Raw genomic sequence first — 13,333 nt, forward strand, 5'->3', positions numbered from 1 at the left:
ATTTTCATCATTGAAAAATGACACCTTTTCAGACGGTTTTTTACGAATACCTTAAAAACTACGCACCTAACTAAAAAAACTGTATAAAACATTTTTGTAGCTTATAAAAAATAAAGAGATTTGTTTGTTTTTTTTTTGTGCATGCTCAAATCGGTGTATTCAACTTGAAATAACAGAGAAATGGTCGATTTTAGGTGTATACCAATACATTTTGCAGTGCTTAAAAAGACCTTTAAAATGAGCAATATTAAATGTCGATTACATTCAAACTAAGCGAGATGTGCTGCAAAAGAAATTGATGACTAATGAATTTTAAGAAAAAAATGAGAAGTATATTTAACCTCTCATCCACCATAATTTAAATGCATCGTTTTTCTTCTACAATACTTTTTATTATAGTGTTATTTCTATGTTCAAAAAGTTGGACGGGTTTAAAACGAATTGTTTTTGAAAAAAAAAATTAGGATCAAATTATAGAGATAAGGTATTGTAAAAGGAAAACGATACATTTAAATTCTGGTGGATGAGGGGTTAAAAATACACTTCTCATTTTTTCTTAAAATACATTAGTCATCAATTTTTTTTGCAGCACATCTCGCTTAGTTTGAATGTAATCAAGATTTAATATTGCTCATTTTAAAGGTCTTTTCAAGCACTACAAAAGGTATTCGTGCATTATACACCTAAAATCGACCGTTTCTCTGTTATTTCAAGTTAAATACAGCGATTTGGGCATGCACCAAAAAAACAAACTATTTTCACGTATATATCTCTTTTTGTATTATAACTAGAAAATTTATGAAGGAACGAATCCCTTTGTTTTTTTATAAGCTACAAAAATGTTGATGTATTTAGTTTTAGTTAGATGCATAGTTGTTAAGGTATTCGTAAAAAACCGTTCGAAAACGTGTTATGTTGCAATGAAAATTGTCAATTTTCAACCACAAATCACAAAAAGGTATCAAGTTTTCCAAAAAAAAATTATAGAACAGTTTTTGCTTAGAATTAGGTTCTCTAGCCATTTCCGTGGTTATTTTGGGATTATAAGGGGTGGGAACCGTATAAGGGGTGGGAACCGTCCCCAAGATAAAAAGCACCGTAGTATATAGGGTAGACTTTGAATAAGGACATAAGTAGAGAACCTTATTTTACGAATGGCCCTGGTATAAGAAACGAAAATAATATTCTCACCTGCAATTGTTTCACTCTAGAATGTATTCCGGAAGCATTGATTCTGGTAGCGTTAAAAGGTTGTTTTAAATGCACCACTGTACCGGACGTCTCCACCATGGGGTTCCTTTTGTAATGCTCTATCAAGTCGGCCAGACTGTTAAACTGTTCACCACCTCCAACGTCGTACCTGTTATCCTGCATGTATAGGAAAAATGTGATCAGTTTAAGAGAATATAAGAAAAGAGAAAGAAAAAAAGTGAATAATTGAGAATATTTTCCGGAAGTACGTCCGACAAGGATGTATAATGTCACCCCATATATTTAATTTATATTCAGAGAAGCCCTAGAACACATTGAAGCAGAAATCCTGTTAAACGGCGAACTACCAAACACTTTTAGAAACGTCGATGATACCGCTTGCCGACACTGCACAAGGGTTACAACTTTTAATGAACAAAGTAGCAGATATTAGTAGCAAATATGGATTAAAAATTAACACTTGTAAAACTAAAGTCATGATAATCAGTAAAGAAAGAATTGAGAGGGTACAGTTTACCATCAACCAAAAAGTAGTAGAACGTGTGCCAAAATACACGTAGCTTGGCACTACATTAAATGAGCAGTGGGACCACTCCCCAGAAATAAAAGCTAAAATAGAAAAAACTAGGTCAGCGTTCATCCAAATGTCCAAGCTGTTCAAATCACACAATTTGAATTTAGAACTGAAACTCAGACTCCTTCGATGTTATAATATATTCTCCATCTTATTATATGGAGTAGAGTCTTGGACTCTAATGGAAGCAACAACGAAGAGACTGGAAGCGTTTGAAATGCGGACATATAGAAGAATTTTTAAGATACCATGGATGGACAAAATATCAAATGCCAAATTACTCCAAAAACTTAACAAAGAGAAGGAAATAATGTGCACGGTGAAAGAAAAAAAATTAGAATATTTCAGCCACATCACAAGAAATGAAACAAAATGTAACCTGTTAAAATGCATTTTGCAGGGAAAGGTGAATGGTAAAAAAGGCGTCAGAAGAAGAAGAATATCTTGGCTCAGGAACTTGAGGACCTAGTTTGCGACATCCACTACAGGGCTTTTCAAGGCAGCAGCTAATAAGATTATCATTGCCAGAATGATTGCTAGCATTCGTAACGGATAGGCACCAGAAGAAGAAGTACCGAAGTGAAAGTAACGGAAATTTTCTAAGATGATGTAGTCGAGGAAATGAAGCTGAAAAAATGGCAAACCTCGCAATTTTTTCGTCCAGCATCGATTTGTACAAAAATTTGGGATAAGGCTCATTACACCCTCTAGTTCATTTTCTATATTGAGCCGTTGTACGCTTTTGGTTTTTTAAGGGTGATAACTACCACTAATTGTAAAAAATTATAAAATAACATTTTAAACTTTAATATTGTCAACATTTGGTTCTTATTAATTACATAATGATTGTTTTATGCTTTAAGATATACTATCATAATATTGCAACCCTTAAAACCACCCTTGTTGGAGCTATATATAAAAAATTTACTTGTCCTAAAGGAATAATTTCGGCTTGCATCGATTTACACAAAAATTTGGAATTAGGATTATCTCACCCTGTACTTCATATTCTATATCATGCTTAAGGGCGTTGATTATTTTTAGAGGTGTAAACTACCCCTTATTGTCAAAAATTATATAAAAACATTGTAAACTTTAATATGGGTAAAATTTGATTTTGAATGGTTAAATAATGATTGTTTTATACTTTAGGATATAATATCGTAACATTTCAACCCTTAAAAACCACCCTTAATAACATTACAGTTTTTATAAATAGAATAGAATAGAATAGAAATATGCTTGATTGTCATGAAAAATTTAACAATTTTATAGACAAAGCTTATAAGAATCATAAATAAAAACAATAACAAATACAATTTACTAAAATTATACAAATCGTCAATATAAATAAAACATAATAAAGTGAAATAAAAATCAGTAACGATCTATTGCAAAATTTAAAAAAAATGGAAATTGCGTAATCTATCTTAAGAAATTTAATAAGTAATTTAATAAGTTATGCTGCTGCATATGACACTCAAATATAAATTAAGATTCTACTTATACATAAGAATACTGTAATTTCTTAGTTATTGGTTAAGAAACTCTGCTATTGAATAATATGGTCTTTCAGATAAATAGGCTTTTGTCATTTTACGGATCTTGGGGAAAGATGTTGCAGATTTAAGTTGTAGAGGGAGATGGTTGTATAGTTTTTTTTTTTGCAGAATATAATATATATTGATTTACTAACTCACTGGACGGGATCGGTAAATAGATGTCAAAGGTAGAATTTCTGGTGGAATAGTCATGTCTAGGTCTTGCTGGAAAGACATATAGATGTTTACGAATTAAGCAAACAGTTTCTAAAATATATAAAGAAGATAATGTTAGAATCCTGTGATCTTTGAAATAGCTTCTGCAATGTGTTGTTCTTCTGAGGCCAAACAGATATCTTATTGCTCTTTTTTGTAATTTAAAAATAACATCGGATTGGGCAGCTGTACCAGAACCCCAAAAAGGCAGACCATATCGAAGATGGGACTCGAACAATGAAAAGTATGTTATTTTGGAAGAGGCTAAATCCATTTCCTTCGAAACAGATCTTATTGCAAAGCAAGCTGAGGATAGTTTCTTGCTTAACACATCGATATGAAGGGACCATTTAAGGTTGCTATCTAAAAAAATACCAAGAAACTTTACAGAATCAACGATACTGATCTGGCTGTTATGAAGAGGTAAGGGTTGAAGAGTTCCTTTATAGGGTAATGATTCTTTATAGGGTAATGCTAGCATGAAGAGTTGCGATATTTGAGTTGCTCCAAGTGATACTGGTATCGTCAGCAAAAAGAAAAACTTTTCCATCGATTTTTAAACTAGTGATGTCATTAATAAAAATAAGGAAAAGTAGAGGACCCAATACTGAACCTTGTGGTACCCCACATACAACATTTTTGAGACTAGAGTCTGTATCATTTGCTCTAACCAGTTGTTTCCTATTGTCCAAGTAAGATTGAAACCAGTTCAAAGAAATACCTTGAATTCCATAGAAATCTAGTTTTTTATCAAAATGTCGTGATTTACACAATCAAAAGCTTTGGCATAATCACAAAAAACAGTGGCAGTGTGGAGATTATTGTTTAATGCTTGATAAACCTCATATAGTACAGAAAACATGGCATCGGTGGTACATTTATTGTTTAAAAAGAGGAACTGATTTTGTGATAAAATCTTGTTATCAACAAGAAAGGACATAAGTCGGGCTGTTATGAGTCTTTCAATAGTTTTGAAGAGTAACGGTAGTAATGCAATAGGTCTATAATTGCAGGCAATAGATTTTTCACCACCCTTATGAAGAGGAATAGTGATGGCCGTCTTTAGGCACTCTGGAAATTTACCTTTCTCAAAAGAATCATTAATTAGAGAGATGAGGACTCCCAACACATTGTCTGGGAGATTTGAGAAAATTTTTATGGATAGTCCATCGGTACTACAGGAAGATTTGCTTTTGATACTATTGATTGTTTGGATCAGTTCAGATTTATCAACCGGTCTTATAAAGAATGAATTCGAAACCTTTCTTGAATTAGGGAGATAGGAAATGGGATCTTGTTGTGACACAATAGTTGATGTTATATTTTTACTCACATTAACAAAGTATTCATTTAGATTTTCTGGGTGTGGAAGGGAAAATGTTTGAGCTGTGCGAGTTTTATTTCGAAGATCGTTTATTATGGACCAAGTTTCTTTTGCAACACTTTTAGAGCTTCTGGGACGATTTTGATAGTACAATTTTTTAGTCGATTTTATAAGTTTTAAATAGATTGCCCTGTACTTGGTGATATATTCAGTAACAGAGACGTTGGTAGTAAATTTCTTGATATACAGTAGTGAACGCATGTTTTTGGCTGATATGCGGACACCTTTGGTAGTCCAGGGTTTGCGATGTTTTTGCTTAATTGTGATTGAAGGAAATGCTTTATTGAACATACAGACCAGCTTATTCAAAAAATCACTGAAATTATAATCGACGTCCATAGAAGGAAAGTGCCACTCACAGGTTAAGCATAAATTTTGGACTTTACGAAAGTTCCGACCGGAAAAAATGCTGCCTAAACGTCGAGTTTTCGAGGAGGACTTACTAAAGATGTTAAACTTCGTATAAACCGCTTCATGACCAGATAGTCCCGCATTAACAGTTGTAGCGCAGACATCACGGGGTGAGAAATCTGAGACAATATAATCAATTATGGTAGATGAAGTTTTTGTAATCCTTGTAGGAGAATCAATGTGAATTGATAGACCATATGATTCAAATATGTTGACCAGGGATATTTGTGCAGCACAAGCAGCAGCATAATTATTAATGTTGAAGTCCCCGCATAAAATTTTTCTGCTTTTATGGGGCAGGTCATCTAACAAATTAAGCAGGTTCTGAAAAAATAGATATTTTAATAGATCTATATAGAAAAAAAGTAGAATTAAAGAATTACAAAAACATTTATTTACACAAAAATACGAATTTACAATTATATGTACAAATACAAATAGTTTTTTAGTCATCTTCCAGTATACGAACTGGTTCTGTGGTATTATACATACATTGAAAATTATCCATAAGCGGAATATCCGAATTTTTCGAAAAAAAAAATTCGTTTTATAAACATAGCTCCTTCATTTTTGGCGATAAAAAGTTTTTTCAAAAATGACTTTGTAGGATTTTTAAAGAGTTATAAGACTGTGTAAACTAAATTCCGTAAGATCCCTTAGTTTTTAATAAGGGTGGGTTTAAAGGGGGGTGTTTGCTCGTAAATAGAGATTTTAAACAGCTATATCTCGCTAACTGTTCACTGTAATGAAAATCTATGCACAAGGGAATTTTAGTTATTAAAAAAGCTACAATTTAGTAGTCCATCATTTTTTTCGTATCTCCAGTATTTTCGGAGATATTTAGAAGAAAAAGGTGAAAAATGGGAAATTCCAAAAAATTAATTTTTCTTTAAACTCCAATTTTTCTAAAATTAGGCCTTTTAAATAGGTCAAACTTCTTGGGTTTATTGATAATACAAATATAAAAGGAATTACAGAAAGATGAAGACCGATGTTTAATAAGGAGAGTAGTTAGGGGGTTGTTTTCACTGATTTTTTCATAGAGAAAAGCAGGTACCGACTTTTTTTTGATCATAAGTCGCTTAATTTTCAGGCTAGAAACTTTTTATTGTTATTTTTTTGAAAGGCCTAACTGTATACTTGAAAAAAGATTATTTAAGTTTTCCTCGAAAAATGCACAGTTTTTCCGTTATTTTACTTTGAATATTTCAAATTATGCATTTGACGAAAAAAGCTAACTTTTAACATGCCGTATCTCGGTTTTGTATTGGTCTTAAAGATATTACAGAAAAAGAATTTGGTTTGTGTTACTAAAAGATACAATTTTGATATCTACAGTTATTTGACTAAATGCGTATTTTTCGAGGTATTCTGAAAAAAACCCTCTAAAAAAGTCGATTTTTCCATCGAAAAACTGATACTTTCAAGCGCGAATAACTCGAAAAATATTAGTTTTACGAAGAAAATGTAAAAAACATTTTTTTCGTAGAATTACTTTTTACATCGATTTACGTGGTTAAACTGTAATAAAAAATTCCCGCCCCCGAGATGGGGTGGCAACCACCCCCAAAATGATCGTTGAACTATTCCCTACCTTCTGTAAAAAATTTCAAGTAAATCCATGCTGGACGAAAAAATTGCGAGCCAAAATGCTTCATTTCCTCGACTAATGATCTTTTTAAGTAACCACTTGGTTTAAGCATCAAATTATTTTCAAATTTTTCGCTCAATTAATGCAACGATCTGTGGTTATTAACATAAAACTATACAAAATGAAAGATCCACTTCGTGGACCATCTCTTCGTTATCCTTTACTTATCAACACCTGATTATAGGCATTGCCCAACTGTTTTCGTCGTTTTCTGTCATGCGCCAATTGTATCCACTGTTTGCTCGCTACTTCGTGGACCACAGTCCTTTACAATAAGTTTTAATGAACTATTCCAACAAATTTTAACAAACGCGAAGAAATTTTGACACTTACCGGTGTACACCTGATCATCACGTGAGTTACTTTATCGTCAGTCCTAACAGATAGTACAAAATCGCCTGGTTTCGATTGGCTTTCTCTAACTAAAAAACTACCATTTTTACCCCTGTCTAATATAAGCTTCTCGGCTTCCTTTCCAGATAAATGTCCATGAAACCACCTGCAACAAAACAACAGTCACTTAATAGACAACTTTTAAATAATCTTTTTTGGTAGCTACTCTATTTAATGGGAGTAAATTCGAATTTTAATTGAAAATACGCTTCGTCAAGATTGTTTAAATTTTGAAAAATGTAGAAAAATTAAAATTCAAGAAATGTATCAAAGACAGTCTTGTCTTTGACAGTCAAGTTAAGACAAGACAAGACAAAAAAAATTTAAAGCACTCATGGGAGTGCCGACAGAAGTGAAAACTTCTTATAGTATCTAAATTACGAGCTCAATGCTTTTTCCCCATCCAAAAAAAAGTGCTGTACCTATTATATACGCGTTGCGTACGTTCTATGCTAGTTATGTATCTTCTCTTCTTCTTCACGTGCCATCTCCGCGACGGAGGTTGGCAATCATCATGGCTATTCTCATCTTTGTATACATATACATAAATTAGTTCTTCGAAGCAATGACGGTCGCTTATTCAATACTTTTTCCCCATCTAAAAACGGCACAAGGTCTTTAAAGAAGTTTTCACTTCAAAAAATTTATTTTCGTCGAAGCTATGACGGTCGCTAATTCAATACTTTTTCCCCATTTAAAAAGGGCAAAACGTCACTAAGAAAGTTTTCACTTCAAAACATTATTTTGTCGAAGCAATAACGGTCGCTAATTCAATACTTTTTCCCCATCTAAAAAGTGCACAACCTCCCTAAAGAAGTTTTCACTTCAAAAATGTATTTCATCGAAGCAATTACGGTCGGGCTGACGGTCGCTAATTCAATACTGTTTCCCCATCTAAAATGTGCACAACGTTTCTACAGAAGTTTTCACTTCAAAAATTTATTTCGCCGAATCGATGACGGTATGGTGGCTCCTGTCTTCTGAGCCACCCTGGATACTTAGGGGTGGTTACCCCGACTATGAGGGTTGATGTAGTAAATATCGTTCGTTGTTAATACATTTATTTACACGTTAAATATATCACAGAAAGTAACTGGTGGTATAGTATTTACTTGAAATCGATGTTACCCCCTGGAATCTCAACTGCTAAATGATTTATCTGTTCTCGTAAAAATATAATTAAAGTCGATTATTGTTTATTTACTGTTTTGGTAAGCCAAGGTGAACGTGATTCAAAAGTGCTGACTGTTAATAAACACCCACTGAATATTATTGCAACTCGACCTTGTATCAAATGCTAGCATGCATCGATGCAAAAACTAGGTTAATCGTATTTATTAAAACAAACATTACCACGGGCATTTAATTATTAAAAGGTTTATTTTTAATATGATGTTTACTGAGATGCTGTGTATCCCAATTCAACGGTCGCTAATTCAACACTTTTCCCCCATTTAAAAAGGGTAAAACGTCCCTAAGAAAGTTTACACTTCAAAACATTATTTCGTCGAATTAATGACGGTCACTAATTCAATACTTCTTCCCCATCTAAAAAGTTGCCTAAAAAAGTGTTCACTTCAAAAATTTATTTCGTCGAAGCAATGACGGTCGCTAATTCAATAATTTTTCCCCATCTAAAAAGTGCACAACGTCCCTAAAGAAGTTTTCAGTTCAATAATATTACTATTATTATACGTAGGTTATAATAATATACGTATAAATTTTTTTCGTCACAGCGATGACGGTCGCGAAATCAATCCTTTTTCCCAATCCCAAAATAGATTGTACATTTACTTTAAATTTAAATACTTCTACACAATTTATATATACATACACGTAATAATTATACGTACAAAATTTATTTCGCCGAAGAGATGACGGTCGCGAAATATATCCTTTTTCCCCATCCTAAAATAGGTTTTACATTTATTTTAAATTTAAATACTTCTATACAATTTATATAAACTTACACATAATATACCTACATACGAGTATTATGTACAAAATTTATTTCGCCGAAGCAATGACGGTCGCGACGATGGTCGCGAAATCAATCCTTTTTTCCCATCCTAAAATAGGTTTTACATTTATTTTAAATTTGAATAACTCTACACAATTTATATATACATGCACATAATATAATATAAGCGACGACGGTCGCAATGACAGTCGCGACGACGGTCGCGAATTCAATGATTTTCCCCTATCCAAAAATCGCACAACGTCCCTAAAGAAGTTTTCAGTTCAAAAATATATATACGTACAAAATTTATTTCGCCAAAGTGATGACGGTCGCCAAATCAATTATTTTTCCCCATCCAAAAATAGGATTTACATTTATTTTAAATTTAAATACTTCTACACAATTTATATACACATACATTATAATATATGTATACGCACAATATTTATTTCGCCGAAGCGATGACGGTCGCGATGACGGTCACAATGACGGTCGCGATGACGATCGCAATGACGGTCGCGAATTAAATGTTTTTACCCAATCCAAAAAGTGCGATGACGGTCGCAATGACGGTCGCGAATTCAATGCTTTTACCCCATCCAAAAAGTGCACAACGTCACTAAAGAAGTTTTCACTTAAAAAAAAAAAATGAGTTACATAAATCTTAGTAAGAAATATTATGTGAAAAAAAATCTTATCGTGAAATTTACTGAAGATCTAAAACAAATTTGTTTCAATAAATTCTTTCACCAACGGGATCCCTCTTTAGTAGTGGTACCTTTTAAATTTTGACGTGGGTTAAACATTGTAAAACTTCAATTATTATGCCTGGTTGAACCAACAGATCTTAAGCTTAAGACGTGCCTTAAGCTCAGCTTAATGAACATACGCGTTGCACCATTAAGATCCATTTTCAGCTTGCCACAATTTACTGCCACGTGGATTACATCTTAAACTACGCCTCAGTTAAGACGCGCTTAGATAAAAATCCAAAATTATGGATCAATAAGCTGAGCTGGCCTAAGCTGGAGCTTAAAATTTGTTGGTGCAACCAGACATTAGTTACTTATATTAAGTTTTTTATTATAGCATAGCTCTAACCTGAAAGCGCTCATCTAGGAATTAAATATTATACACACTTTTAAAACACTTTTCTTTTGCCATTCATTAATAACCTAATTTAAGATAGAAGACCCAGTCTAACAATATCAGAAGAACCAAACAGCGGACAAAAATGATATTAAATGAAGAAGTACCATATACATACGCTCAAGAATATGAAAATTGCAAAGGCTCATGATCCAGACCAGATGACTGTTGGACTATTAATGTTTTTAAAGAAGACAATATACAACTATGTACTTACTATTTTTTAATACAGTCTATGAAACAAGAAAATACCGGATGATTGGCTGACTTCTACTTTCATTGCACTCTCTAGAGAAACAATGCTAAATAATGTAAAAATCATAATAAGTTTTTTGAGCCAGACAGTGAATATGAACAGAGTTCAAATAATCATGATGTTCTCCAACCATCGAAAGAAGAGGGCACCTTAAGAAGATAGTAGGTACAATTTTCATAACACAGCTCATTTGCATTTTCTGTTGTATTTAAATTTTGTACAAAACTGAGATAAAACGGTATCAGTATATATTTATTATCGTATAATATACAGGGTGATTCATTAAGAATGTCCAATCTCTGAGATGTAGATTCTAGTCTTCAAAATATTAAGATTTAATCCAAATCACTTAAATAAAATGTGGCTCCTTACTGAGTTACAGGATGTTTTATTCAAAAATGTAATAACTATTTTTACCCAGTGCTTTAAAACTATTTGACATATCCTTGTCATACTTGGGCAGAATATGTAGGTACTGTACGTCCTACTAAATTATGATAAATAAACGTTTCTGGTTACTGCCAGAGACGTACGACAGGGGTCAGTGAATGGTTTGCCTTTCCCAAATTCTACGCCACTGGCGGAATTGCTATTTTAGCACAATATTTCGATTCTCCAATCCTTTTTATGTAAATAATACACTCTTCATTCGTAACGGTAAAGTCATTAGTTTTAGAGATATTTGAAGTTGAAAATGAAACGGCACAGCTATTTTGATTAATGCATTGTGCCCCTTCACTTTTAACTTCAAATATCTCGAAAACTAATGATTTTATCGGTACGAATGAAGAGTATATTATTTACAAAGAAAGTATTGGAAAATCGAAAAATTGCACTAAAATAGTAATTCCACCAGTAGCGTAGAATGTGGGAAGGGTCAACCATTCGCTCTCCCCTGTCGTACCCCTTTGGTAGTAGCCAGAAAGGTTTATTAAACATATTTTAGTAGGGTGTAAAATACCGGCACTTTCTGCCAAGTATACTAAGGATATGTTAAATACTTTTAAAGCACCGCACCGGATACAAATATTTAATATCTATGTAATAGGGATGTTTTATTTTAAAAAGTTTGTACCCAATACTTTAAAAGTATTTGAAATATCCTTATCATACTTGCCAAAAAGTGTAGATACTGTACACTCTACTAATTTATGTTAAATAAACATTTCTGGCTACTACCAGGGGCGTATAGGGGAAAGTGAATGGTTGGCCCTTCCCAAATTCTACGCCACTGATAAAATTGCTATTTTAACATAATTTTTACATTTTCCAATAATTTCTATGTAAATAATATACTCTTCATTCGTAACGATAAAATAATTAGTTTTCGAGATATTTGAAGTTAGAAATAAAAAACCGCAATACATTAATCAAAATAGCTGAGCCGTTTCATTTTCAACTTCAAATATCTCGAAAACTAATGACTTTACCGTTACGAATGAAGAGTGTATTATTTACATAGAAAGGATTGGAGAATCAAAATATTGCACTAAAATAGCAATTCCGCCAGTGGTGTAGAATTTGAGAAAGGTAAACCATTCACTGTCCCTTGTCGTACGCCTCTGGTAGTAGCCAGAAACATTTGTTGATCATAATTTAGTAGGGTATACGGTAACTACACGTTTTGCAAAGTATGACAAGGATGTGTCAAATATTTTTAAAGTACTGGGTAAAAATAGTTATTAAATTTTTAAATAAAACACCCTGTAACTCTGTAACGAGTCACATTTTATTTAAGTGATTTGGGTTAAATCTTATTATTTTGACGTTCTAGAATCTCCAACTCAGAAATTGGATATTCTTAATGAATCACCCTGTATATACAGTAGTCAGAACATGAAGCTTAAACAGCTTCAATTGTTTGAATGACCCGTGTTGAGCTGCCCCCCCCCCCCCACTTGCAAAAATTAAAAAACAAATAGCCCTGATTTATGAGCTATTTATGAGCTCTCATATTCCGCAAACTAAAAATTTTGAGCTCGTTCCACTGAGCAGGAATTTAATACCCTAGTGGGGGGGGGCTGAGTCAGCCCCCCCCCCACTACTTAAAAATAGGAATATTGAATCGGTTTTTGCGGCAGAATTACGAGCTATTTATGAGCTCTTGAAATTATATAGTTTCGATTTTTGAGCTCATCCCCTTCACCCCCAAACAACCCTTTAATTGATTTAACTTAAGAGAAAGATGCTGAGAAAACTTAAAATATATCGTATTGCGAATATAATTCCTATAGCTTATATACTCTAAGAATAAACTATTAAATCAAGAGCATTTCGATTATTGAGCTACAACCCCTTCGCCAGAAAACCACCCTATCTTCCCGGCTTAAGAGAAAGTTGTATTTAAAATGCGTTAAACTAATTATTTGGCGACTACATATCATTTAATAATTTATAAGCTTCCAAATTACGCGCATTTAGATCAGTAAATTGCAATTTATTTTGTATAGTGCAGTCACTGAAGGTAAAAATCAACGATTACCTTCAATTTCGGTGAACCTTCATCGATTTTCACGAAAATTGGTCAGTGGTTAGAGGATACGTCAAGAAACAAAGGTGACATGGTACCACCTTGCGCCTTTA

At 33.1% G+C, this 13,333-nt stretch overlaps 1 protein-coding gene across 4 annotated transcripts in view; it reads right to left on the reverse strand.

Annotated features, from left to right (window-relative positions):
• LOC126883163 (tyrosine-protein phosphatase non-receptor type 11-like) overlaps positions 1-13,333 on the reverse strand; it is a 525,151-nt gene that overhangs the window by 48,880 nt on the left and 462,938 nt on the right. For all 4 annotated transcript variants that reach the window (XR_007697534.1, XM_050648411.1, XM_050648412.1 and 1 more), the window contains 2 exons: positions 7,323-7,488; positions 1,192-1,368 (listed from right to left, as the gene is read on the reverse strand). Coding sequence is in view for 3 of the 4 variants with exons in the window: in XM_050648411.1 (XP_050504368.1) it covers positions 1,192-1,368; positions 7,323-7,488 (343 nt within the window). In the remaining variant the exon portion in view is untranslated. The remainder of the gene's footprint in view (positions 1-1,191; positions 1,369-7,322; positions 7,489-13,333) is intronic.

Source organism: Diabrotica virgifera, chromosome 4 (assembly GCF_917563875.1).
Source record: "Diabrotica virgifera virgifera chromosome 4, PGI_DIABVI_V3a".
NCBI classification, from domain to species: Eukaryota; Metazoa; Arthropoda; class Insecta; order Coleoptera; family Chrysomelidae; genus Diabrotica; species Diabrotica virgifera.